Source organism: Ambystoma mexicanum, chromosome 7p (assembly GCF_040938575.1).
Source record: "Ambystoma mexicanum isolate Mex_15411 chromosome 7p, UKY_AmexF1_1, whole genome shotgun sequence".
Taxonomy (NCBI): domain Eukaryota; kingdom Metazoa; phylum Chordata; class Amphibia; order Caudata; family Ambystomatidae; genus Ambystoma; species Ambystoma mexicanum.
Window position 1 is genome coordinate 18,610,429 of NC_090939.1, and position 27,541 is coordinate 18,637,969.

The 27,541-nt window shown below is 50.0% G+C and overlaps 1 protein-coding gene across 1 annotated transcript in view; it reads left to right on the forward strand.

Annotated features, from left to right (window-relative positions):
* PDXK (pyridoxal kinase) overlaps window positions 1–18,722 on the forward strand; it is a 664,932-nt gene extending 646,210 nt beyond the window's left edge. The window contains exons 9-11 of the mRNA XM_069635674.1: window positions 10,309–10,445; window positions 13,299–13,365; window positions 18,475–18,722. Coding sequence (XP_069491775.1) covers window positions 10,309–10,445; window positions 13,299–13,365; window positions 18,475–18,587 — 317 coding nt within the window. The 3' untranslated portion in view covers window positions 18,588–18,722. The remainder of the gene's footprint in view (window positions 1–10,308; window positions 10,446–13,298; window positions 13,366–18,474) is intronic.
* The last annotated feature ends 8,819 nt before the right edge of the window (window positions 18,723–27,541 follow it).

Consider the following 27,541-nt stretch of genomic DNA (forward strand, 5'->3'; position numbering starts at 1 on the left):
GTTCTTCCACCTCATCAAGTTCTCTCATAACCGTTTTCAGCATGCCTGTGGACTTAGAAAGCAATATCCCTCTCACCCATACCTTGAACGCCTCCCAAAGAGTATGCTGACTATCTACTGAGCCTTTATTGGTTTCAAAGAAGTGTTCAACCTCTATATGCAATGCCTCAGCTACTGCCGGGTCCTTGAGGATGTCCGGCACTCTGGGGCTTGTTTCTTTCGCTTTCCCCACTCTGTGGCTTCTCAGTTCTCTCCCCACTCTGGGGCTTGTTTTTTTCGCTTTCCCCACTCTGGGGCTTCTCAGTTCTCTCCCCACTCTGGGGCTTCTCAGTTCTCTCCCCACCCTGGGGCTTGTTTCTTTCACTTTCCCCACTCTGGGGCTTCTCAGTTCTCTCCCCACTCTGGGGCTTCTCTGTTCCCTCCCCACTCTGAGGCTTCTGTGTCCCATCCCCACTCTGGGGCTTGTTTCTTTCTCTCTCCCCACTGCAGGGCTTCTCTGTTTCCTCCCCACTCTGGGGCTTCTCTGTTTCCTCCCCACTCTGGGGCTTCTCTGTTTCCTCCCCACTCTGGGGCTTCTCTTTTCCCTCCCCACTCTGGGGCTTCTCTTTTCCCTCCCCACTCTGGGGCTTCTCTTTTCCCTCCCCACTCTGAGGCTTCTCAGTTCTCTCCCCACTCTGGAGCTTGTTTCTTTCGCTTTCCCCACTCTGGGGCTTCTCAGTTCTCTCCACACTCTGGGGCTTCTCCGTTCTCTCCCCACTCTGGGGCTTGTTTCTTTCGCTTTCCCCACTCTGTGGCTTCTCAGTTCTCTCCCCACTCTGGGGCTTGTTTCTTTCGCTTTCCCCACTCTGGGGCTTCTCTGTTCCCTCCCCACTCGCTGGCTTCTCTGTTCCCTCCCCACTCTGGGGCTTCTGTGTCCCATCCCCACTCTGGGGCTTGTTTCTTTCTCTCTCCCCACTGCAGGGCTTCTCTGTTTCCTCCCTACTCTGGGACTTCTCTGTTTCCTCCCCACTCTGGAGCTTCTCTGTTTCCTCCCCACTCTGGGGCTTCTCTGTTCCCTCCCCACTCTGGGGCTTCTCTGTTCCCTCCCCACTCTGGGGCTTCTCTGTTCCCTCTCCACTATGGGGCTTCTCTGTTCCCTCCCCACTCTGGGGCTTCTCTGTTCCCTCCCCACTCTGGGGCTTCTCAGTTCTCTCCCCACTCTGGGGCTTCTCAGTTCTCTCCCCACTCTGGGGCTTCTCAGTTCTCTTCCTCACTCTGGGGCTTCTCGGTTCTCTCCCCACTCTGTGGCTTCTCGGTTCTCTCCCCACTCTGGGGCTTGTTTCTTTCGCTTTCCCCACTCTGGTGCTTCTCAGTTCTCTCTCCACTCTGGGGCTTCTGGGTTCTCTCCCCACTCTGGGGCTTCTGGGTTCTCTCCCCACTCTGGGGCTTCTCGGGTCTCTCCCCACTCTGGGGCTTCTCGGGTCTCTCCCCACTCTGGGGCTTCTGGGTTCTCTCCCCACTCTGTGGCTTCTCGGGTCTCTCCCCACTCTGGGGCTTCTGGGTTCTCTCCCCACTCTGGGGCTTCTTGGTTCTCTCCCCACTCTGGGGCTTCTAGGTTCTCTCCCCGCTCTGTGGCTTCTCGGGTCTCTCCCCACTCTGGGGCTTCTGGGTTCTCTCCCCACTCTGGGGCTTCTGGGTTCTCTCCCCACTCTGGGGCTTCTCGGGTCTCTCCCCACTCTCAGGCTTCCGGGTTCTCTCCCCACTCTGGGGCTTCTGGGTTCTCTCCCCACTCTGGGGCTTCTGGGTTCTCTCCCCACTCTGGGGCTTCTCGGGTCTCTCCCCACTCTGGGGCTTCTGGGTTCTCTCCCCACTCTGGGGCTTCTCGGTCTCTCCCCACTCTGGGGCTTCTGGGTTCTCTCCCCACTCTGGGGCTTTTTGGTTCTCTCCCCACTCTGGGGCTTCTGGGTTCTCTCCCCACTCTGGGGCTTATTTGTTCTCTCCCCACTCTGGGGCTTATTTGTTCTCTCCCCACTCTGGGGCTTCTGGGTTCTCTCCCCACTCTGGGGCTTCTGGGTTCTCTCCCCACTCTGGGGCTTCTTGGTTCTCTCCCCACTCTGGGGCTTCTGGGTTCTCTCCCCACTCTGGGGCTTCTGGGTTCTCTCCCCACTCTGGGGCTTCTGGGTTCTCTCCCCACTCTGGGGCTTCTGGGTTCTCTCCCCACTCTGGGTCTTCTGGGTTCTCTCCCCACTCTGGGGGTTTCTGGGTTCTCTCCCCACTCTGGGGCTTCTCGGGTCTCTCCCCACTCTGGGGCTTCTCGGGTCTCTCCCCACTCTGGGGCTTCTGGGTTCTCTCCCCACTCTGGGGCTTCTCGGTCTCTCCCCACTCTGGGGCTTCTGGGTTCTCTCCCCACTCTGGGGCTTTTTGGTTCTCTCCCCACTCTGGGGCTTTTTGGTTCTCTCCCCACTCTGGGGCTTCTGGGTTCTCTTCCCACTCTGGGGCTTCTGGGTTCTCTCCCCACTCTGGGGCTTCTGGGTTCTCTCCCCACTCTGGGGCTTCTTGGTTATCTCCCCACTCTGGGGCTTCTGGGTTCTCTCCCCACTCTGGGTCTTCTGGGTTCTCTCCCCACTCTGGGTCTTCTGGGTTCTCTCCCCACTCTGGGGTTTCTGGGTTCTCTCCCCACTCTGGGGCTTCTCGGGTCTCTCCCCACTCTGGGGCTTCTCGGGTCTCTCCCCACTCTGGGGCTTCTGGGTTCTCTCCCCACTCTGGGGCTTCTTGGTTATCTCCCCACTCTGGGGCTTCTGGGTTCTCTCCCCACTCTGGGGCTTCCCGGGTCGCTCCCCACTGTGATGAATCCATTTGAGTCATCACTGTTTTCCTGGTGGCAGCATCCTCCCATGTGGCCAGGGGACGGCAGCCGCCACCTGATCCTGATCCTGACACTGGTGGCAGCTGTATGAGGGAGGATCACATGGGGGAGATAACGTACGGGGAGATATCATGACTTCATCGTATGAGTATGAATTCCCTTGAGGATAACTGTCCCATACCTGAAACCCTCATGGTATATTCTCATACATCTCCTCATCCACCTATGAAGGGTATTAAAAACCTTTTCCCCAAGACCCATAGGCCAATCTTCAAACTCTGATCTGCCTTTCAGGATTTATGAAAACACCTTCTTGGATTACACATATAACTCATTCAGGACTGACTTGCCCTTGAAAACCATTATGCATACTTATCCAGGCTTATCACTTCCATTCCCAAAAATACCAAAATACTGGGACGAGGAAGAGAAACAGAGTAATGTAGCGCAAAGGAGGTCACAAGCACAGTGAGCACTCTAGTTGTGGGGCGCAGACACCGGTGTCTGGGAAATGTAAAGAGCGGAGGGTGGCTGCTTGTGGGAGAGAGCTGGTCCTCTCAGTGCGGACTGAGAGACTGAAGGGCTAGAAACAGTACGGTGGAGTTGATGAGCTGAGAGCAAAGGAGAAGGAAGCTGCCACAGGAAGAAGACATGCTGCAGCAATGCCAGGAGCCGATGATATACTCCTGGGTGTTTGCAGGTGTTAAAAGGCAGGATCTAACTTACCGGAGCCTGGAACGAAGCAGACGAGCCCAGCAGAAGCAGCGAGAGACAGGAAAGCCGAGAGAAGGTGGTCATGAGAAGGAAAGCATCGGCTGTAAGACAAACCAGGAATCCCAGCAAGAACCGGTGAGTCCACCCAGGGACAGCTGGGATACTGAGGTGTGTCTGAGGCCACACCGAATGCAAGTCATTGCAAATGAAGAAGCTGAAAGAGAAACAGGGAGGGAGCTTCCTGTCAAAAGGGGAAATTAAACGCACATGAATAACATTCAAGGATGTCAGTTTACATAGTATAAGTATATGAGAAAACCTGGAAAGGATAATCTATCAAGCAGACACATTATCAAAGAAGGAAACCATGCAAATCTGAAGGTGTTTGATTACAAGAGGTCTACTAGGGCAATATACCAGGCAGTGACAAGTTGTGACGAATCAGGAGACTTCGTTCCAGAATCAGTAAGTAGAAACGGAATCCCCACACCTAGACCCAGAAAATTGAAGCAAAATGGGTATATGTATATGTACAAAGCGAAGACCCCATCTAAAATCACTGAGATGAGGAGGCTGCATCTGCAGAGTGAGTCACCACGTGACTGGCCCAGACTCTTCCGGTTACTGGTCCGCTGTGCCTTGCTACACTGTGGTAGCGCAGACCAGCGCTGGGATGTCTAATCTGGCCTTCTCTTTTCAATATCAGACACACCTCCTCTGGGCTGTTCGACGCCATTGAACTCTGTGGTTTTGGGCCAGACTCTTCCGGTTACCGGTCCGCTGTGCCTTGCTACACTGTGGTAGCGCAGACCAGCGCTGGGATGTCTAATCTGGCCTTCTCTTTTCAATATCAGACACACCTCCTCTGGGCTGTTCGACGCCATTGAACTCTGTGGTTTTTCACAGAGTGGCTCTTCTGATTAGTTCTTTCCCAGATGATCCTCCTGGGGGCTTGTCAGTCCACCTCTCTATCTTCTGTGAGGACTGGGGATGGTTTGGGCCTAGTCAGCCCTTATGAAAGAGATTATAGAGCTATCATACACTTTAGCTCCTACACATCCTTAAAGGTCTTGAAGTCTTGGGGGAAGAGATGGTGCCGTGTACCCCTTTCTGAGGTTTTCCTGCCTCCCCACCCCCATTAGAGGTCACCTCCAGAGGGATCCTGCTAACCCTGCCCTATACCGTTGTTAAGCATAGCAGGGTCACCTCCCTAGTCCCAAAGGGGGTGTCTTCGAGGTGACAGTCTCCTTGGAGTGTTCACAGTTGCTTCTGCCTATGGCTGACCGGTTCAGATGGCATTTTTATGTCAGTCTCCATTTTGATGTCTGGCACTAGTTCACCCTCCTCCAGTGTGCCCCTCACACTGTTCTTGAGGGTCCATGCATCTCCACTGGGATTCCTTAGCAACCAGACTGTGCAACTCCCTGACTTCCATTTGTTTATTTACTAAGTGTCTGTAGGGGTTTTGTCCTCCTCAGTGATGTGTGCAATGCACAGCGTTGTGCCCAGGTTTTTTGGTAGGGCAAGCACTCTGAAGGGTTCAGCGCTGCACCGCCTACGTTTCCTAAGGGGAAGGGCTGAGTATTCTCCAGTTCTTAATATTATCCCTGATCCCTTATTATGGAATGCACTCAAAATCCCCAGCGCCGGGTAGCCTGTGGTTTCCTTTTGGTCTTTCCACTCCTGTACCCAATGAAGGTCAGTCGGACTTCAATGGCCCCATTCTGCACTGTTTCTGTTGTCAGACTGTATTCATGTTCTGGCCCCCTACTCTGAAATCCAGCGCAGGGCAATGGGACTAGTGCAACTGACTTACTCATGTGGCGTGATGGAGTAAGGAGGCTGGCAAGGCGTTATCATTTCGGCTATAGGCTTTTGTTCAAATAAAGGAGAACCTGCCTCTCCATATTTCCATAGGGGTTTTCCCTACATCAACACAGAATAACTTGTGTGCTAGTCAGGATTTTTAGGCAGAAACCTGTGCAGTTCCCTTAGGGACCACTGCAAAAGATTTAGGACTATAGGTGGTTGGCAGTAAACCCAATTGGTAGCAGTCTGTACCACCCAGATTTACCTGGTAGCTGTGGCTGAGCAGTCAGACTTCTCTCAAGATGAATTAGGCAGTATATAGAGTATAAACAATAGGTACAGAGATCCAGTAGCACCAGCAAACACTGACCAGAGCTTTGCTGTAAAAGTATATAATTATTTATTTAAAGACACACTTGTAAATTACAATAATTACACAGTCACTATTATATATATACAACCCTGATTACTTATTAGACAAGTCTAAATGAGAAACACCACTTATTTTCAGACAGAGGTGAGCGCTTAGCATAAGATGGCACTCTAATAAATTATTAAAAAGGGAGGGAAAAGGCATAGTTATGAAAGCACACAAATTTCAATACTTTTCAAAGAACCACAGTGAGGCAGGTCAGGCAAAGTCTACTGCAGAGCAAGGAAGTTCAAATGCCAGGCCCACTTTTAGAGAGAGCAAGATCACACAGTGGGGTTATGCCCAAAGAGTCTTTGTAAATAGTTCACAAAAAGATTGAGATCAAGTCAGGAAAAGTTAGTTAACAGGTCCCCGGCTAACCCACGTTAGAAAGTCGAGGATTTACTGTCACCCCGAACGATCTGTCGCAAGGGAACCCAGGCGGGACACAGTACCTGAAATTGGGAAGAACGCTCCAGCGGGGGCAGTTATTCCTGGCAGCGGGTGCAAGTTGGTGTTTTGTCCAAAGGAAGAGGAGGTCTCGACGTGGAGGAAAGCTGAAGGTCGTTGCACTGCCAGGGAAGAAACGAGCCGCTGAGTGTCCCGGTTACAAGGTACCACCCTTTTCTTCGCGGTAGTGGTAAACTGTGGTATTCCGGTTGCCGGGGTGCTTGGCACGGGCAAGGCAGCCACGAGATGGTCCAGGAAGACGAAAAGACTGGCAAACTGGTTATCCCCACCAGTCAAAGGAAGAAGACTCTCCGGGCTAGAGATCTCCTCTGTCGTCGGGAAAAGTGGTGAGATGGTTCAGCAGGGCTCCACCGGTGGTGTCGTCGTTGCAGGTCTGCTCGGCTTCTCCCTCCTCGGATTCTTTAGGTCTTGTGGCGACTTCTGAAGTTCCAGTCCCCAAAGCCCTGCTTTTATGCAGAAAAACCCCATTCATTCAGCCTAGCTGTCACTCAAACATGCTAAGTGGTGAGCCGGGCGGCTCACCACTTGGGCCAATCACACAAAAGTGCGACTTGAGTTGCCGAGGCAACTCAGTCCAGGGTGCCTAAACCCCCTCCCACACCCCCTGTGGTACCCAGACAGAGTGGCACCACTTTTGGAGGCTTCTGTGGAGAAGCCCGGCAGAAAGTGGAACAAAGGGCTCGACTTGGGTTTGAGTCACAGAAGCTAACACAAACGCCATTTTGGAACCAAGTTTCGGCAACAAATACCAACCGGTGAATTTATATTAATTTAATAAACTGGCAGTATGTTCGAGGCTATTTTAAAAAGTCGTAGCCTCGAATAATGGGAAAATCCCATAGGAATATATTTGCGGTCGAATATAAAAAGTAGTATCCACTGCCACCAGCCAAAACTCGGTCGGGGGAGACTGGACAGTGCCCCCTCGAACAACACGTCCACAATCGAATTTCCCCGACCAGTATGTCCACAATAGGATGGTTTGTACTGGTTCTGTTCACAATTTAAGACTAGTAAAGCCAATGGTGACTTTACATGCCCTGGGAGACAGTAGTCAGTCCCAGGGTATGGAGTCTATGTTGGGGGGTCGCTACGACACCCCTGGATTACGGCACAGAGGGTGCTGTGTAACCCACATATCAAAAACACATGAAGCCCTATGGGGTAAAGGACCCCATAGCCCATCAAACACATACAAAGTCAAAGGAACACCTCAAAACATGTCTAAGAGTGGGAGTAAGAGTCTCACTCTTAGCAGGAGAAAAAAATAAACCCCAAAAAATCCAGCAAAGCTGCTGGGGGACTCACTAGGTTTGGGAAATTAGCCCTTACAGAGAATTCTCCCTAACAAGGATGTAAGTCAAAAACCAAAATACCGTCCTCTGTCCAAACCAACTCTCTATCCCTACCACTAAGAACATAAACCAAAAATGGTTCAATTAACTTCTTGAACAATGGCCCCCTTCTCCTGGTGAAATAATCCAGTCTCAGGCCGACTTCACAGCAGTCTCTTGCAATAGGGTCCGATTTACCAAATACCCTTGGACCAGGAGTATTACTCCCTTCTGTTCTGTCTGAAAGATTTTGGAGACTATTCCTTGATAGTCCTTTAAAAGGCTCTTTATTTTCTCCCAAAGATTTGCAAACAGACTTAAGGCTTTATCCACTCTTATTCTAATTGCTGGCAATTTATCAGGACTTTTCATATCTTGAGTATTTGGGATATTACTCCCGGATAGTTGTTTGTCCTTTTGGTATCTTTCACATGTGTTGGTTTTCCCATTGTGACGAGGGAGTTAACTCCTGAGGCACTCTTGAGATTTATGGTTTTTCGTATCACCACAGTGATGAGGGAATTCACTCCTGAGGCACTCTTGAGGTTTCTGGGTTTTCTTGTCACCACAGTGATGAGGGAGATTACTCCCAAGGTACTCTTGAGACTTATGGTTTTTCTCATCACTACTGGGACGAAGGAGATTACTCCAGAGGAATGTTTGACTCTTGGTTCTCTGAATATCACTACTGCGACGAGGGAGTTCACTTCCGAGGAATAATTGGCTCTTGGTTCTCTGTGTATCGCTACTGTGTTGAGGGAGATCGCTCCTGAGGAATACTTGACTCTTTGGGCTCCCTGGACCCCACCCGGCTTTCCTGCAACTCCCGTTACCCGTATCTCCACTGGGGAGCGCTACTGGTTGTTCCCAGGTCCTCCGGTCGCTGTTGGTTCTGTACGTGTTCAGCGCATATTCCTGCTTTCCTCCTCTTTTGTTCATGTGGCTGCACGGAGTCATTGCTACTGCAGACTCAGCGTGTTTTATGGACCACGCAGTCCACCTCGGAAAGGCCACGCCACTGTTTACCCCTACAGATCAGATAGTAGAAACTTCACAATAACACACAGTAGTAATTTCAGGTTGGGAGGGAGAAGGAGTTAATAAGGCCATGTGTTCTGGGAACAAAGGTTTAGGGAGGACTTTCACGGGCGAGAGTCCTTATCCCCTTGAGGGGGGGGTCTCTCTCTATGAGGTCCTCCCGCTAGCCTCACCTAGACTCACAGGAAAGGGCTTCCCCCCGGGGAGAAGTGACAAGATCCCATGAATCGTCACACTCCCGAATGGATTTCTGGCTGGATTGGGCTGTGAGTTGGAGTTGGAGTCCTGAGGGGTTGTTCCCCAGCTGGTCTGCACCTCTGCGATACCTGTTGCCCAGTTCAGGGTCTCCATGCTCTCGAATGGAACTGGCTGTACCACTGGTTGCTTCTTATTTCTATCCCTGTGTTCCAAATGTTGGGATATCTACTGCTTGGCCTGCCTTCTCCACCGGGGTCCCACTACATATAAGATTGGGGAGAGGAAGCAACTCTGGTGGGGGTCCCTCATATAGCACCTCCCAGGGTCTTTTTGTGTATCGTGTGGCTTGCAATGGTTCCTAGGGTCCCCTGGACCTTTCCAATGGCTGCTCAATGAGACTTTGACTTGGCTACTAAACCTGTTGCAGTTGTAATAATTATACAGCTGCCGTGGGGCCGTGCCGGTGGTACTTGGTGACTTGCATCCATTAAAGAGGGCTTGTGGTGACTGTCAAGAAAAGGAATCTGTATGCTAATCGCCTTTTGGGAGGATAAGTCATAAGAGTTTGTAGGACCAGTTAACTAATGTGAACCCTGAGAATCCTTGGAGGGTGTGGGGCATATACTCCTGGCTGGCCGCCCTCTCTCATCTTGACTAAGTCCTGTGTTGTTGAATATATTCTGAAGCAGAGACCACACTCCATTACTTGTTACCCTTCCCTGGACCCCCCCCCCCTAAATATTTCTTTGCCCACCATGGGGTGGTATCTTTGGGAATGTCAGTGCTTTCCCAAATGCCTATGGTTTTAGGGTGACTCCCAGATGTCAGACACTTGGGCAGGTAGATTTCACCCTAGTAGACAGACCGTTTAGCTGGAGGTTATGCAGCAGCATTTGACATTCCACGATATCCCAGGCATCTTGATTTGTACTGTTGGTTGATGAACGTTCCTCCCTTCCAGTTTCTCTCCTCCCTCGGGTTAGCTGAATTGCCTCTCTCCCTCCGCTGTCCCTTCTTATTTCTTCTCTTCCTCATATGTTGCTCTCATTGCTTCTCCTTCCCTTCCTTACTCTTGTTTGTTCTTTCTGTTTCTCTCCACTGTCGCCTTTGAATGTTTCCATCTCACCTTCTGTCCCCTCTTTTCATCTTTTCTTCTCCATTTTCTTTCCCTTATTTCTTCTTTCTTTTCTCACTTACGTTATTTCTTTCCCCTTTCCCATTCCCGCCAAATGTCCATCCACTTTCTCTGTGCTCTCTTTCTCCTTGAACTCTCTCAAACCACTCCTTCTTCCTTCTCTCTGCTGTCCTTTCACTTTTCTCCTTTCTTCTACTTTTCCCTCTACATACCTCTTGTTGATTTTGTTCTATGTATGCCTTTCCCTTCTCCATTCTTTTCTTAGCTCCCAACCCTTCTCCGCCGTGTTTTTCTTTCCTTCCCTTGCCCTTTGCTCCGGACTCAGCAGTGATGCTATTTGTGTCTCCTGCAGCTAAAGCTGACGGTTCCCAGGTGACCGAGAGGATTCGGATGGAGATGCCAAAGGTGGACGCTGTATTTGTAGGCACAGGGGACCTGTTTGCTGCCATGCTGCTGGCGTGGACTCATCATCACCCCAATGATTTCAAGGTGTGCGAGACTCACTATTATCCGTTGCTACTAGGAGGTCTATGTGGTAACAGATGCACGTTCATGTTGCCCTGAAGGCATCTGTTGGGCTTATAAAGTTGTCACATATCAGAACTTTGTGTGTCACAGACAGTCCTGGCGGGGCACCCTGTGTGACCAGCAAGCAGATTAGCCTTGATTGGGTGGTCTCTTCCTAGGATCTCGTTTCTTGGTTGGTCATTGTAGCAGTCTGTTTGCTTAGGTAACGCGTGCATGTCATTCTTGGGGTCTGGCGGTTGTGCTGCTTTTTAAATTTATTTTGTATTTATTGGGTATTTATAATGCACCTATACACAACGTGTTGAGGTCTTGTGTTCATCTTCTCCTTAGTATCTGCTGGTCGCCTTCTTATTCTACTCTGGTGGAAGTCTTTCCCTTGTGTTCTGTTAGGATTCCCCTTTTTGGTGTTTTCATTTTGGGATCTGGCATGCACTCTCTTTAAACGTATTGGGTTCTGATTGCAGTGATCATTTTGGATTCTGGGGGCATACCTCCCACTAGGCTCTGGTGAGGTTACACCTGTCAGGCTCTGGTGTCAGTCTTTCCCTTGGGTTCGAAAGAAAGTCGTCCTGTTGGGCTCTGGTGCGTGTCGCTTTTTTAGACATGCAGGAATCTCCTCATTAGGGTGTGGTGGGCTCTAATAGGTGCCTCCCTATTGCGAAGACAGGCAAGCCTTCCTATTGGGCTCTGTTATCAGTCTTCCCCTTGGGTGAGATTTTCCATTGGACTCTTTGGACTTTTGAGGCTTCCTATTGGACTGCACTTTAGACCTCTCTGCTGGTGTATTTCCTATTGGTCACAGGTTCTAGTTCCAATGAACTCTCAGCTCTCCTTTTCTGGATCTTGCTCTGTGGTCTTAGTGGGTATTCTCCAGTTGTGCTGTAGTTGTAGTCTAAATGTGGTACACTGGTGTGCGGCCTCTAGTTGAACAATGGTGGAAGTTCTCCCATTCTGCTCTGGGCTTCCATGGAGCCATTATTGGTCTCGGCTAGGAGTCTCCTTGTTTGGTTTTACTATTATCATCATGGTATATATTGAGCACGGACCTAGCTTCTGGAAAACGGACCACTTCACAAGTCATAGGCGGAAGGATAAAGTGAGGGGGGCAGAGATGCAAGGCAGCGGGGGAACCAACAACAGGGGAGGAGAAGGGGGAGACGATTTTGCAGAAAGGGGATCTGCAAGCAACTATGGGAGATAACCAGGGGAGCAGATCACCAAGTCTCAGGTTAGGTGGGGAATGGAGGGTGTGTGGAACTAGGTGTTAGGAAGGAGTAATTCCTTGAAAAGCAGCGCTTTGAGCTCCTTCCTGAAATGTAGAAGCGAGGGGGTGAATCTTGTGTTGACAGAGAGTCCTGGAGGGATAGCGGGTGAAGGGCCTGTCTTCTTTTTCCTTCCTTCCTGCATGGGCAGAGTGTAGGCCTGCGCATGCCTTCACTTCTGGTGGATTATAAACCTCCAGAAAGCTGAGGTTCTCTGAGCGGTAGCTTGGGGACTAAAGAGCAACAGCCTTGTAGATGAGGCAGCAGCATTTGAAGATGATACAGACTTGCATCAGGGTCCAGTGCAGTTTGATGAGGGTCGCCTGATGTGGTCAAATTCACAGAGTCCTTTGATGACTCATGCTGCAGCATGTAGGACACATCTCAGGGCTGTCAGGGAAGTCTGTGAAAGACTTTCCAGAAGGGCATTGCCACCAAGGAGAGAACCAAGGCTTTAACAAGAGCTCTGAAGTTGTTTTCTGGGATGAAAGGCTTGACAAGCTGCAGGAGGGAAAGTTGGTATCAAGCCGTTTTATGTCTTCCTTTCTATGTGCTGCTTGAAGGAGAGGTGTCTGTTGATGTCGAACCCAAGTGGCATGGCGCAGGTGGTCAGCTAGGGGTGTGCAGCCCTCCAGCTTCATAGCAGAGAGCCAAGTTTGGATGTTGGGGTGTAGTGTTGTTGGTCAGCAGTAGGAATTCAGTCTCGGAAGGGTTGAGCTTCTTGTTGGGTTGTGATGGTGTGTGCTCTTTCTGGATTCTGGTGGGAGTCCAGGTGCGGGGCTCTGGTGGGAGTCCAGTTGCACGACTCTGGGATGAGTCCAGTTGCGGGGTTCTGGTGTGAGTCCACTTGCGGTGCTGTGGTTGGAGTCCATTTGCTGCGGGGCTCTGGTGCGAATCCCTTTGCTTGGCTCTGGTGGGAGTCCCCTTGCGGGGCTCTGGTGTGAATACCTTTCTCAGGCTCTGGAGCGAGTATTCTTGTCAGGCTATGGTGGGTGTCCTTTTGTCAGACCCTGATTGGCGTTCCTTTGTTGGGAGCTCTGACGGGCGTTCCTTTGTTGGGAGCTCTGTTGGGAGCTCTGACGGGCGTTCCTTTGTTGGGAGCTCTGACGGGCGTTCCTTTGTTGGGAGCTCTGACGGGCGTTCCTTTGTCAGGAACTCTGACTGGCGATCCTTTCTTGGGCTCTGATGGGCGTTCCTTTGTTGGGCCCTGATGGGCATTGCCTTGTAGGGCACTGGTGGCTATGTCCCTCTGAGACCCTGGTGAATATTTTCTTGGTTCGGCATTGGTGCAAGTCCCTCCATTGGGCACTAGTTCATGGTATATTGCACTTTGTTGGTGATTTGTTATCCTACTTCAACACTAGTACAGCACCTTGCATGCATTAATTAACCCAAAGATGCAGCCCAAAAGGGGATCAAGTTAGAGAAAGAGTAATCTCTTGTGTTTGTACATGATCTGACACTGGTGAATAATTAGACTGTGCCTTGAGTCTATCTGAAATAAGGATCACCAATGGTCCTCTTCTTGATTGGTTTGTGTTCTTCATTGCAGTTGGCGTGTGAGAAGACCGTCTCTGCTATGCAGCTCGTTCTTCAGCGAACTATCTCAAATGCAAAAGGTGAGAATAAACTGGCAGGCAGAGCATTACAACCAGTTCGAGAACGACTGGAAAAGTCAGAATACGAGATCTTAAGTTAGCCTGTCATCCCTAATGGATCGGAACAACAAACATAGGCAGTCAAAGCATCACCCCTATAGAGACAAAAACGCTCCCAGACAGTCATAACACCAACCCTAAATACGCAGAACATGAAACCTCACAGAGTACTTCTCAAGGAAGCAGAATATCACTTCGAATGGATTGTGTTCTCCCACGTATTCCTCATCTTGTGATAATTTGTTTTGACAGCTTTGCTGCTTCAGAATTTTTTTTTCGGCAGAGGGCGCTGTGCTCGAGGTTGTGGTGTCGAATGTCCCTTGACAGGCTCCGTACCGTGTCAACGTCACTGATGGTATAAGTGGCTCGAGCCGCGCCCGTTGGCTCCAGTTCCGTTTTTCCGATTGCTTCGCTCTCGTGAACGGTGCGCTTCGAGATTTTATGTCAAGAAAATGTCTTCTTCATCGACCGCTTCGACTCCCAAAACTGAGAGGAAAAGTAAGTTAGTGGTGGGGCGGCAACCATACCTCCGGACAGGGAGGACAAAAAGGTTGATGCCTGGGCTCGTAATGTTTTTACTTCGGGTAGCATGGCCTTGAAATCGACCAATGTCACCTGTACCCTGGCCAGGTTCACACATACCCTGTGGGAATGCATTTCGGCGGTGGCTGAACATATTCCGTAAGGCAAGGAAAGGGAAGGCTTCCTGAATATAGTCAATGACGGGAAGGAGGCAATGGGGGAATGCCTCCAGTCTGGACTGGATACTGCTGATAGCATCAAGCACAGTGCTACGCAGATTTGTGTGGTTGAAAAAGTCAGGGTTTGCACCAGATGTGCAGACCAGACTTCTCAACATGCCCTTTGATGGCTCGAGGCTGTTTGGTAGTAAGGCTGATGAGAGCCTAGAAAAACTACAGACCTCGAAAGCGGCAGCTAAATCCCTTAGTGCCTCCATGAAACAACCTCAGAAACCCTATTCGGGCATTATTTTCCTGGAGGGGTCGTCCTTTTCAATACTTCTCCTCTGTTGGTAGAGGAAGAGGACAGGCTTTTCAAAGGGGCAAGAGGAATGTCACTCGTGGTGGACGAGCAAAGACTACAAAGCCATCTTCAGAAACGGCATCTATGCCCTCAGCCGCTCCTGCAGCCGCCTCCAAATCACTCTGAGGCCTTATCATACAATACACCAGTGGGAGGCAGAATCTCTCAGCATCTGAAAGAATGACGGGGCATTACTTCAGATGCTTGGGCACTGGAAACAGTAGCTCAAGGTTACTGCCTTCCCTTCCTAAAAAGACCTCACGATCATCCACCAGGAGCCAGCTCTACCGAAATTCCAGATCTGCTCCTTTGGCAGGAAATGCTAACCCTGCTAGAGAAAGGTGCAATAGAACATGTACCTGTAGCGGAGAGGAACAAGGGTTGGTACTCCCCTTACTTTCTCATCCCAAAGAAGGACGGAGGATTGAGAGCCATCTTGGACTTGAGAAAACTAAACAAATTCCTCAGGAAGGACAAGTTCAAGATGGTAACCCTTTCTCAGATCCTTCAGGCCCTCCAGCTTCAGGACTGGTTGGTATCTCTGGACCTTCAGGATGCTTACTTTCTTGTGCCAATCCATTCCAAGCACAGAAAATACCTGAGGTTCGCAGTTGGCGGTTCTCGTTATCAGTTTCGAGTTCTGCCATTCGGGCTGACCTCCGCTCCGAGGGTTTTCACCAAACTGATGGCGGCAGTGGCAGCGAGTCGCAGGAGAGGGGGGATCCACGTCTACCCCTACCTGGATGACTGGCTAATCAGAGCACGTTCTTCAGAACAAGCTCAGGAACACCTGTCGATCACCTGCCACTTCCTCCACAATCTGGGCTTCTCCCTCAATTTCAAGAAGTCCCACATGATACCATCCCAACAACTCCAGTTTATCGGAGCAGTCCTGGACACTTCCTTGGGCAAAGCCTCGCCACCCGAGGTGAGAGCTCTCCACATCCAGCAGATGGTAACAAAATTCCAGAGAGCCCAGCATCTGCCGGCCTTCGATTTCCTGAGGTTGCTAGGCCTCATGGCATCCTGCATTTTTCTGGTGCCAGAGTCCAGACTGAGAATGATATCCCTCCAATGGGCCCTCAGAACTCACTGGTCCCAATTCTCGGGGAATATGTCAGGTCTTCTGCAAGTCCCGAGCGAAGTTGCTCAGGATCTATCATGGTGGGCTTGCAACGACAACATCCTCAAGGGAGAATCTTTTTGGCAACCATGGCCGGAGATAACAGTAGTGACGGACGCCTCTCTCACGGGGTGGGGAGCTCACACCAACGATCTGACAATCAGCGGACGTTGGTCTCCATCTGAGTCCAAACTACACATCAACCTATTGGAGCTGAGGGCAATCAGACTAGAGCTGAAGCCCTTCCTGCCCTCCGTACAGAGAAAGAATCTCCTGATAATGATGGACAACACAGTGGCCATGTACTACCTGAACAAAAGAGTTGGCGTAGGATCACTTCTTCTGTGCAGAGAGGCAATGCAGCTCTGGTTCTGGGCAATACAAGAAGAAATCTCTGTCGCCAGTTCAGCTAGCCGGAGAGCAGAACACGGCGGCAGACGCTCTGAGCAGGCAGAGCACAGTCTCCCACGAGTGGGAACTAGCTCAGGAAGTCCTTCTAGAGATCTTCGCCCTTTGGGGAACCCCTCAAGTGGATCTGTTCGCAACTATGGTAAACCGGAAGTGCGATCAGTATTGCTCAAGGGAATTTCCCCCGAGAGGAGCTCTAGGGGACGCGTTTGTAGTGGATTGGGATTTTCCTCTGCTGTACGCGTTTCCTCCAGTCCCTGTGATTCCTCAAGTAATCAGGAGGTTGAGAGAGTTCAGGAAAACCCTGATCCTAATTGCCCCGGAGTGGGCCAGGAGGACGTGGTACCCGGACCTTCTAGACATGTCCATCTGCCCTCCAGTACGTCTTCCACAAAGCAAGGATCTTCTCTCGCAAGAGGAAGGTCGGGTTCTCCATCCCGAGGTCAACACACTCAACCTTCATGCATGGTTTCTGAGAGGTTGAGATACAAGGATTGGGATCTTCTGGATGACGTAAAGGAGATTTTGCTTTCGGCCAGGAGGCCAGCAACAAAATCCTTGTACTGGTGTCATTGGAATAAGTTCAGTAACTGGTGTAAAGATAGAGATGTGGACCCTTTTCAATGTGGCACACCAATGGTGCTTTCTTTCCTATTACATCTAGCCAATCTGGGACTCCAGATCGGAACAATCAAAGGATATCTTGCTGCGCTGTCCATTTTTAAGCGCTCCTCGGAAGAGGTTTCTTACTTTAAAATACCATTAATAATACAGTTCCTGAAAAGACTTACAAATGAATATCCACCAATACCATTTCATGTTCCAACTTGGGATTTAAATTTAGTTCTTAGATTCCTAACATGTGTACCATTTGAGCCTCTGCATTCCTGTCCATTGAGGCTTCTAACACTAAGAAATGTCCTTCTTGTAGCATTAACATCAGCCCGCAGGGTTAGTGAACTACCGGTCTCTCTCATGTAAACCTCCATACACCACGTTTTACAAGGACAAGGTAGTTCTAAAAGTTAAACCATCTTTCTTACCGAAAGTAGTTTCCGACTTCCATTTGTCGCAGAAAATTGTTTTACCAACATTCTATCCTCCTCCTCATTTGGGAAAAGAAGAGGAGAGATTACATAGGCTGGACCCCAGGAGGGCCCTCAGCTTTTACATTGCAAGAATGACAAAATTACGCCAAGACGACCAACTCTTTGTGGGTTACACAGGTTATAAATTGGGATTAGCGGTGACAAAACAAACTATATCCCGCTGGATTATTCTAGCTATATTGGAATGCTACAGATTAGCAGAAAAAGACCCACCGGATGGGCTACGTGCTCACTCCACAAGGGGAAGGCTACTTCCGCGGCTTTGAAGAGGGGAGTCCCTGCAAAGGTATTTGCTCGGCTGCAACATGGGCATCAATGCATACCTTCATCAAGCATTAGTGCTTAGATGCCTCCTCCTCCAATGAGGGGCTATTTGCCAGAGCGGTACTTCACTCTGCACATGAAAGCAAGAACAAGCACTCCCACCTCCAAATTGGTTACTGCTATGGGAGTCTATCACAAGATGAGGAATACATGGGAGGACACAATCCATTCGAAGAACAAGTTACTTACCAACTGTAACGTTCTTTCGACTGGATGTTCCTCCCACGTATTCCTCATCGACCCTCCCAGCCTACCCCACACTGCAGTTTAGGTTCTCTTACAATTTCCTCTCACGATAGGCCTATCAGTCACAGCATACGCATGGATGTTCCACGAGTATTTCCTCGAAAAAACAGAACTGAAGCCAACAGGCGCAGCTCGAGCTACTTATACCATCAGTGACGTCGACACGGTACAGAGCCCGTCGAGGGACGTTCAATGCCACAACCTCGAGCACAGCGTCCTCTGCCAAAAATAAATTCCGAAGCAGCGAAGCTGGCGAAACGAATTATCACAAGATGAGGAATACGTGGGAGGAACATCCAGTCGAAAGAACGTTACAGTTGGTAAGTAACTTGTTCATCTCAGCAGTCAGACCACCTTCCCTAGGACAAGGTAGAACACCAAGACTAGAGAGTCAGAGCTTCACCCTGAGGTAGTCATAGCAACAGATCCAGTGAGTCAGCAAATCAAACTGCGAATAAGAGTATCACACAAAGGACGTAACAGCACTAATTCTCGGGGGCCATTGCATGACACCTAGTGAGTCAGGCGCCCTCTGGGGGCTCGGTGTTTCACCCCTAGGCAGTCAGACAACCGTTAAGCAAGCCGGGCACCATGCCAGTGGTTGGCGGTGAGAGCCATACACTTAGGTTTGCACAGAGCATACTAGACACAGGCCTCGAGGATGACCCTGAAGTAGGCAGTCATTGGGCATGCTTTGTTACTATGCGCCGTTGCCAAGATGATGATGATGATGATGATGATGATGATGAGGAATGATGCTGCTGCTGCGTTCCCTCCCCTCTGGCATATGCCTCACACCTCCTCTCTGCATTTCAGCGCTGGCTGGGCCAGGAAAGAAGCCGATGTCTGCCCATCTGGACCTGCGAATGGTGCAGAGCAAGAAGGATATCGAGGACCCTGAGTTGATTGTGTCGGCGGTGGTGCTGTGAGCTCTGTGACCGCCTTCAATGTCTCTGTGCCCTCCGTGTCCCCTATCCCCCCGTGCGTGTAATGTTTGCCTTGGATGTGTTATTGACTCTGTGATTCGTGGCCAATGTGGACAGAAATACACACGTGGAACTCAACTCTGTCTCTGACTGATTTTTATAACCACAAATTTAGTAAGAAGGCATGGGATCCAAGCCAGTGGCCGCGCCCTGCCTGAGTATAATGTGCAAGCACACATGGTCATGCTTGGGACAAGTCCTGGTGCACAGGAATGTGTTGGCTATAGGATGCCGTGATCCATGGCACAGCACAGAATATCGGGATCTGGTTGGTATTGAGCACCAAGTGCTGAAGTCCTTGTCAGGCCTATGGCTTCAGGTGTATCATGTGGCACTTTGCACTGGAAATGGATGTGTGATGTGTCTTAGGATGCTTGTACTTGAAGACCGTTTGATGTGATGATGAAGGCGAAGTAAGATTTGGGCGATTTATTCCAAGAGAGACGCTCAACCTTCCGGGACCGAGGTTGGGCATTTTAACTGGTTCTGGAATGTGGGAGCGCCAGAGGATCCACAACCTGGGTCATTCTAAAGGCATGAGATGAGGGAACACAGTGACGTCCCCTATCTACACAATCACTAAAGCAGCGCAGCAAAGTCATAGAAGTGCAGTACAACCACACTGGGCGTGAGGAAGGAGCAGCGCAAGATGTAAGAGACTGTACAAAGCGCTCATGCAGGGAGTGGAGAAAGCCTGTAAGGACTGGGGGCCGCAAACTATACCTAATGAAGACTCTTCTCATAGAAGTGTCAGGAGAGGTGAAGCCCGAGTGTCTCTGGGGGCTAACAGAAGAATACTGACTGGTTACCCCGCCAGGCTTCCCCAACGAAAGGTCTTCCATGGTATAGCATCTGGTTCGCTTCTTGAACTCACAGCCTCTGCTTGCTTCTTGACCCGGGTTATATTGCCCAGCTCACTTCTTATTAATTTCCGATGAGTAAAAACTCTGTCCTCCCCCTTGCTGTAAGGGTACTTGCAGTCCTGCATATTCTCGCACTTCAGCCTCGGTTGCGCTTCTAGGCCAGCATTGAAACTGCTAATCCCACTCAAACCACAAGTATTTATGCACACTTATAAGGGGTTTTGTCAGGCTGTATTTTGTTACCCAGCAGCCATCAGTCTCCCTCTGGGCCAAAATCTTGTGTATCAAATGTTTTGGGGCTGTCGATCTCCTTGCTTTGGGTCTCAGTTTTCCAAAGCCTGGAATTCAATTCACACAACACTCTTGAATTGCTTTCCCAGTCTGAATGTTTACAGTATCTGAGATACTGCCCTCAGCAGGCTCTGATGCTTTCACTCTGCTCTAGTCTCTCCTAGGACCTGAGATACTGCCCTCAGCAGGCTCTGATGCTTTCACTCTGCTCTAGTCTCTCCTAGGACCTGCGATAATGCCCTCAGCAGGCTCTGATGCTTTCACTCTGCTCTAGTCTCTCCTAGGACCTGAGATACTGCCCTCAGCAGGCTCTGATGCTTTCACTCTGCTCTAGTCTCTCCTAGGACCTCAGATACTGCCCTCAGCAGGCTCTGATGCTTTCACTCTGCTCTAGTCTCTCCTAGGACCTGAGATACTGCCCTCAGCAGGCTCTGATGCTTTCACTCTGCTCTAGTCTCTCCTAGGACCTGAGATACTGCCCTCGGCAGGCTCTGATGCTTTCACTCTGCTCTAGTCTCTCCTAGGACCTGAGATACTGCCCTCAGCAGGCTCTGATGCTTTCACTCTGCTCTAGTCTCTCCTAGGACCTGAGATACTGCCCTCGGCAGGCTCTGATGCTTTCACTCTGCTCTAGTCTCTCCTAGGACCTGAGATATTGCACTCGGCAGGCTCTGATGCTTTCACTCTGCTCTAGTCTCTCCTAGGACCTGAGATACTGCCCTCGGCAGGCTCTGATGCTTTCACTCTGCTCTAGTCTCTCCTAGGACCTGAGATATTGCCCTCGGCAGGCTCTGATGCCTTCACTCTGCTCTAGTCTCTCCTAGGACCTGAGATACTGCCCTCAGCAGGCTCTGATGCTTTCACTCTGCTCTAGTCTCTCCTAGGACCTGAGATACTGCCCTCAGCAGGCTCTGATGCTTTCACTCTGCTCTAGTCTCTCCTAGGACCTGAGATATTGCACTCAGCAGGCTCTGGGGCATGACCTGATATATAGTACTCTGCAGGTTCCGGGGAAGGATCTGAGATATAGCACTCAGCAGGCTCTCAGGCTCTCCTTCTGCTCTCGTTTCTCCAAGGGTCTGATATATAGCACTCAACAGGCTCTCAGGCTTTCTGCTCTCGTCTCTCCTAGGGCCTAACATATTGCACTCAGCAGGCTCTCAGGCTTTCCTTCTGTTCTCATCTCTCCTAGGACCTGATATATAGCACTCAGCAGGCTCTCAGGCTTTCCTTCTGTTCTCATCTCTCCTAGGACTTGATATATAGCACTCAGCAGGCTCTCAGGCTTTCCTTCTGCTCTCATCTTTCCTAGGACCTGATATATAGCACTCAGCAGGCTCTCAGGCTTTCCTTCTGCTCTCATCTTTCCTAGGACCTGATATATAGCATTCAGCAGGCTCTCAGGCTTTCCTTCTGCTCTCATCTTTCCTAGGACCGGAGATATAGCACTCCTCAGGCTCTCAGGCTTTCCCTCTGCTCTCGTCTCTCCTAGGACCTGATATATTGCACTCAGCAGGATCTCAGGCTTTCCTTCTGCTCTTGTTTCTCCTAGGACCTGATATATAGCACTCTGCAGGCTCTAGGGCAGGATCTGAGTTACAGCCTCAGCAGGCTCTGAGCCTGGTTCCAGGCTCTGGCCTGGTCTCCCCCAATATCTGAGATATAGCCCATAGCAAGCTCTGAGGTTTTCCATCTTTTCTGGTCTCTCTCATTGTAATGATTGGAGAGGGTATCTGTACTTCTGTCCTCTATATGGGACAGAAGTCTCTCTACTTCTGTCGCTCTACAGAGCACCGCAGCCAAGTTTCACAATATGGTAGCTTGGACTGACAACCAAGTCTTAAGCACTCAGGAGGTAATGGAGGCAGGTTCTCGAGTACAGTGAGAGCCCCCAAGCCCGACCAAGGACTACCCACACCCTATCACACTATGTTTGGTGATAACACAGCTTCTTTATATAAAATAAGGTGTGTATATATGTTTTGAATGGAATGGAATGTGTCCTCCAATGCATTCCACATCTTTGACATGTAATGTCCACAGCTGTGCACTTTAGAAATTTTTTCGGCAGAGGGCGTCCTGCGTCAATGACGTCTGGTCGATGTCCCTCGAAGGCCTCCGTCGAGGGCGACATCACCGGATGTTATAAATAGGACACACGGCGCCCGTAGCCTCAGTTCCGTTTTTTCCGAAAATGTGTTTGCTTAGAGAACACAGCGCGCCTCGTGTATTCAGGGCTGTCACAAGATATGGTGAGGTCCGGGGCAAAACATTTGGTGAGGCCCCCTTTTGATGTTACACACTGGGCCAGCACCGGCACCTTTGCAAACAGGGTACTCGAGAAATCTCCCCTTGAGTCTGTGTGGAGGAACCCAAATATGGTTTATTACTACAACTGCAAATCAACTACAGCAAAGTTAGATTTCTCTACTGAAGAAATGTTTATGCCAGACTAACTTTTGTATCATAGAAATACACATATTTAGAATGGCATGACGCCATGTGGTGCATGACGCCAGCATTAAGGAGCACCCTTACCCTGTGTGCGCATTAATACACACCTCATACACATTGACAGATGGATGACGTACAGTGGAGGCTGGTGAATTTCTGAACTGAAGAGGCTTAAATGTTTGTGCCAATTATGCAGGAAAGCCGGAGCACAGTGAGGATGCCCAGGGGGTTTCTCACTCCCAAGAAAATGCTTGAAACACTGGGTTACAATTATCCATTTTACAGCTCTTTCTTTGTAAAATTGGGTAGAAACCAATTTTTTGCAATTGGTTTTGTATGGAAGCACATTGAAAAACCCAATAGTTGCAAGTCGCCAACCATTTTCCAATACATTTTATGCTGCCATTGCACCAACATATGCTATTATAAAGTGGTCAACCGACTCACACCCCCCACCTCTACCCGACCGCAGACAGCCGCCCAAGCCCATTGCCTCTCCCTTCCTAGGTTCAAACTTTAAAAAGCTGGAGAGGTGAGTTTTCCGGTACTAGCTACCAAATTGTGGAACACCTTGCCCAACCTTCTTAGAGCTGAACCCTCCTTTCAATCCTTCAAGAGCAAAGCCAAATTGTGGCTTGCTGCTCAAGACAATCCCGCTTCCTAAGATTCAACACCCTGATCCCAACGTTGCTTGACTTGCACTGTGATTGCTTTATTGTATATTACCTGTGTGTAATTCTGCAACCTTGACTTTTAGTCCATTGTTTCTTCTAGTTTATCTCAGGCCAAGTATCTCACTCCCCACTGTTATTGTACCTTGTACGCCACTGTAAATGTAACTGTAACCCTGACTGTACTTTGACCACTTACTCATTTATTGTACCTCATGCTCCCTATTTCAACCTTTTGCACTCTCTTCACTGTTATGGTACCATGTACACTTTCTGTATTGTATAATTGTAACATAAGATAAACGCCCAGATGCCTTTGGACCAGGTGCGCTATACAAATACAAAGGTGCATGCATGCTGGTTGGTTGCATGTGGCTCGTGCAGCCTGCAGCAATATATGCCATTATTACCATGTACGCACTCCCAGCCAGTAAACATGCCGTGCCACAGAAAGTATGTCCAGGCTGACTGGGCACCATAAGTGTTATTACTGGCTAGATTGGCCTAAATTCAATGTGGGTCAATTTAGCCAAATAGTATGTTTGCTTTAACCTTGATGCATGGTGCTGTGCAACATGGGTAAAGCAAAACAAGCATTGGCAATACTAACAGTTTGGGCGTGCATGTAGGCATGGTAAATGCACTGCTTTAGTGGTATTAACTGGCCGTTGATGGTAGCAGGTGCAAACAGGTTTGCGTACCTGAGTATCTAATAGGAGTGCCTGGCAAATGCCTAATACCTATGCACACACCAAAACTGTTGGCCTTGCCAATGTTAGTTTTTAACAGGACTTCGGTGAAAGACACGTAAGGTGCAACAACATTGAGCGGATCGCGCTTTAGCCCCCTCCCGAAATGTTGTGTTTTGGTGACTCAATCTGGCTGCATGGGCGGAGCTAGCCCCTGGCTAGGAAGGGCTGAAGCCCTCCCACTTTGAGGCAGAAGGCCTCTTTCGATGTGTCGCCAGCCCGTAGCGCTCGTTATCGAGCGGCAGCAGCATCCAACATGCAGAGTGCAAATGCCTATCCATGCGATATCAACAGACTCACTTTGATAAAGCCAAAGTCTTAACTTCTTGTCTCAGCTTTTAGATGGCCCACCAGTCCAGAGATTAGCATAGCACTATGAAATTAAAAAGCCTCTGAATTGGGGTGAAATGTACCACTAGTGGCCAAAGGGAAGGCGAACCAGCTATTTAGCTTCCTGGCTGGGCTCATGGTATTGGGAGGCAAGTGGGAGCAGGGCTGATTGAAGATGTGCCAGGGCTGGTTTTGGGCCCATTTGTTTGCGTTGCTTGTGGGGCACCCCGGGCTTATAGATTGGAAAAATAGGCCAAGGCACCTGTGGAGTGCTTAAATCAAAAAGGAAGTCAAAATAATACAGTGAGGTGGTTAAAAGCTGCAGATTATCAGTAGGTGTTTGTGTCATAAGACTGACAACATGGGAGCAGCTGCATGTGGGGAGACCGACAGCGCAATGAGTTTATTGGTCCCACATTGGCCTCACTCACTATCCGCTTCCAAAACTGTCATCCAGCCCCTGCCGGGCTGACCAATAGAGCTGTGTCAAGATGGAACAAGACACAGACATTAAACAGGGCCTGGGCTTTGCTGTAAACAAGGGCCCTGAAATTACTAACATAAAATATTTCAATAAATGAAATGCATTCATAAACATACATTTTTAGGTAATTGAACTTGTGATGTGGGGTTAGCACTTGCAAGCCAGGGGAATGATTGACGGGAAGTGGTGACATGAGACATCTCATTCTCACAGCAGTCCTTAAGTGTGATGTTTCAGAACACTTCAAATGTTGGGAGGGGAGAGAGTTTGCTGCTTATAACATTGAAGCGTCATCAGAATAGTCTCATTCTAATGTGGAAAGATGTTAGATGAGCCCACACAAGTAAGTTTGCCCCTCCCCCACAGGCTCTGACGTTAGCGCCCCTCCCAACATTTGAAGTGTTAGTCCCACTCCGTCGCCCCCCGAAATTTTAGCCTAGGTGCACCTCTGATGCCATGACCCCAGCCCTTAATTAAGTAGCCCGCAGGCCTGATAAATGTAGGGGAGGGGGTTGGCACACACATTCACATACAACACTTTCACCCATGCATTCATCCACCAGTTACACAACTCCATGCATGCACGCATACATAAAACCAAACACAGCATAAACACCAACATACAAGCACACATTCATGGACATATACATACACATTTAATTTAAATACACATATATACTCCAACTACATACACTTAACTTACCTCCATGCACTCTTGAAAAGCCCCTGCGCAGCCACGGGGGACCAGATGGCCCTCACTGTGACACATAGACATGCTTCCTGACAGGAGAGAACTCCTCTCCCATCAGTCAGCGTGTTCACACTGAGCAACGCGAACACACTGACTAACAGGAAAGGAGTCCTCTCTTGTCATTCAGCATGTGCATGTTGTCAGCTGAATAACAGGAGACAGTAGAGCTCACTTCTGAGCCCTGCTGTCTCCCATTATTTTGCTGTTTGTTGCGGAGCCAAACGGCTTCGCAACAAACAGCAAAATGATTGCAGGGGCAGAGAGGAGACAGCACAGTCCCGGGTGTGAATAATGGGCACGAGTGGACTGTGCTGCCTTCTACTTAGGAGAGGAGGGTGCGAGGCCCCCTGCACACATGAGGCATGGGGCAGTTTGCCCCTCCTGCCCCCACTCGTGACAGCCATGCGTGTGTTTCCTCATAGAGATGTCTTCTTCTTCGACCCCTCCGAATCTGCAGTCTAGCTTCAAGACTTGGCGGGATTGCAAGTCTAAAATGTCGATCACCGACCTGCATCGCATTTGTTTGTGGTGCTTGGGCGAGAGTCACAACACCGACAACTGTTTGAAAGGCCTTGCAGGAGCGTAAAGGGAAGCTTCAGGTAGGTAGGGGTTCTAAGCCCAGTAAGTCCCGAAAATCTGGATCGAAATCCAAAGGGGTGTCCACCGACGATTGGGGGGTGACTCTCTGCATCAGGAGGTGGCCCAGGTTTCTCGATCCCAGAGTGGTTCCCGCCATTCTTCTTTCTCGTTGCGGCATTCCCAGAAGCGCCGTCACCGGTCGCCATCCCCGTCCTCCTTGGAGGATGGAGCCGCAAGGAAAGTGGCATGCTCGACGAAGTCCTCGACTCCAGAGGAATGGGCTGCCTTAAGGAGCAGATGTTGGTCATTTTTCAATCGCAGGGCACGGTTCCAGTCGCGCATTTTGATGAAGCCAGCAAGGAACGATCTCGTACCATGGCTCGCACACCTTCGGGCATGGGTCTGCGACGCGACTCGCATCTGGAACCTTCGAGGTCCCGTTCGGACAAGGCTTCGGATAGTCGCAAGAGATGTGCTTCCAGGTCTCGGTCCTCGTCCCCAGTGAGACCGTTGCAACCTGCTAAGAGCTTGAAGCCTGCGTCGACTCGGTCGGTGCTGTGTCCGTCCGAGTCTGACATCGAGGCTTTGCCTTCTTATCAGCCATCGGCACCGTTGGCACCGTTGTCGAAGCCTTCAGCGCCCATGTACCGTTGGGGTTCCCTGTTCTGGTGGATCCTCCAAGGAAGGCTACTGCTAAGTCTGTGAGGCCAGTGGTGGACTCCAGGCCCTCTTCTGGCCCCAGGCCAGGTTTTCACCTCCCTCTGGATGACATTTATGAGGAGGAAGAAAGTTCTGACTTTGAGGACCCTGTTGAGCAGGATGTGGCTCCTGTCTTTTCTGGAGACAGTCAGTTGGAGGAGGTAAGGCAAACCCTCCATGATGCCAGTGGGTTGGACACTTCTCCGGAAGTGGAATTGGGCAGGCCCGAGCCTTCGGCTCATGCTGAGTTGGCATACAGGCGGCTCATGGCTAGGGTCACGGAGAATCTGGGCTGGTCCAGTCCTCCTGAAGATTTTGTACAAAATGATCTTACGGATATCTTAGCCAAAGTCCGTCCTCTGACCCAGTGTTACCTTTTCATCTCACTTCACAGAAAAGGGTGGCAGCTGCTTAGCAGTCAGCAGAATCTCTTCTGGCTGTTAGCAAATTATTGACAAATAAGTACCGCCCTTCCGTTATAGATCCCAGCTACTTATCCACTCGCCCCACTCCCGAGAGTTTGGTGGTTCAGGCGGCTATGGCCACCTCGAGGCAGGTGGCATACCCTACCATCCTTCCTGATAGGGACGACACACGCTTTGACAGTTGGGCTTGCAAGGTATTTTCTGCGGGGAGTATGGCATTGAAATCAGCCGACTCCACTTGTGCCTTAGCAAGGTTTTCACACACTCTGTGGAACTGTGTTTCGTTAGCAGCTGAGCATATTCCCAAGGGGGCAGAAAGAGATGGTTTCCTTGCTCTTGTGCAAGATGGCAAGGATGCCATGTGCGAATCCCTTCAGTCGGGTTTGGATACGGCCACCAGTGTTAGCCGGTCCATGGCTGCGAGCGCCGTTATATGCAGGTTTTGCGTGGTTGCAGAAGTTGGATTTTGCTCTGGATGTGCAAGCCCGTCTTTTGAAAATGCCCTTTGATGGCGCTCATTTGTTTGTCAACAAGACTGGGAGCCTTGAAAGGTTGCAGACCTCGAAAGCTGCGGCAAAATCTTTAAGTGCAGCTGTGCGTC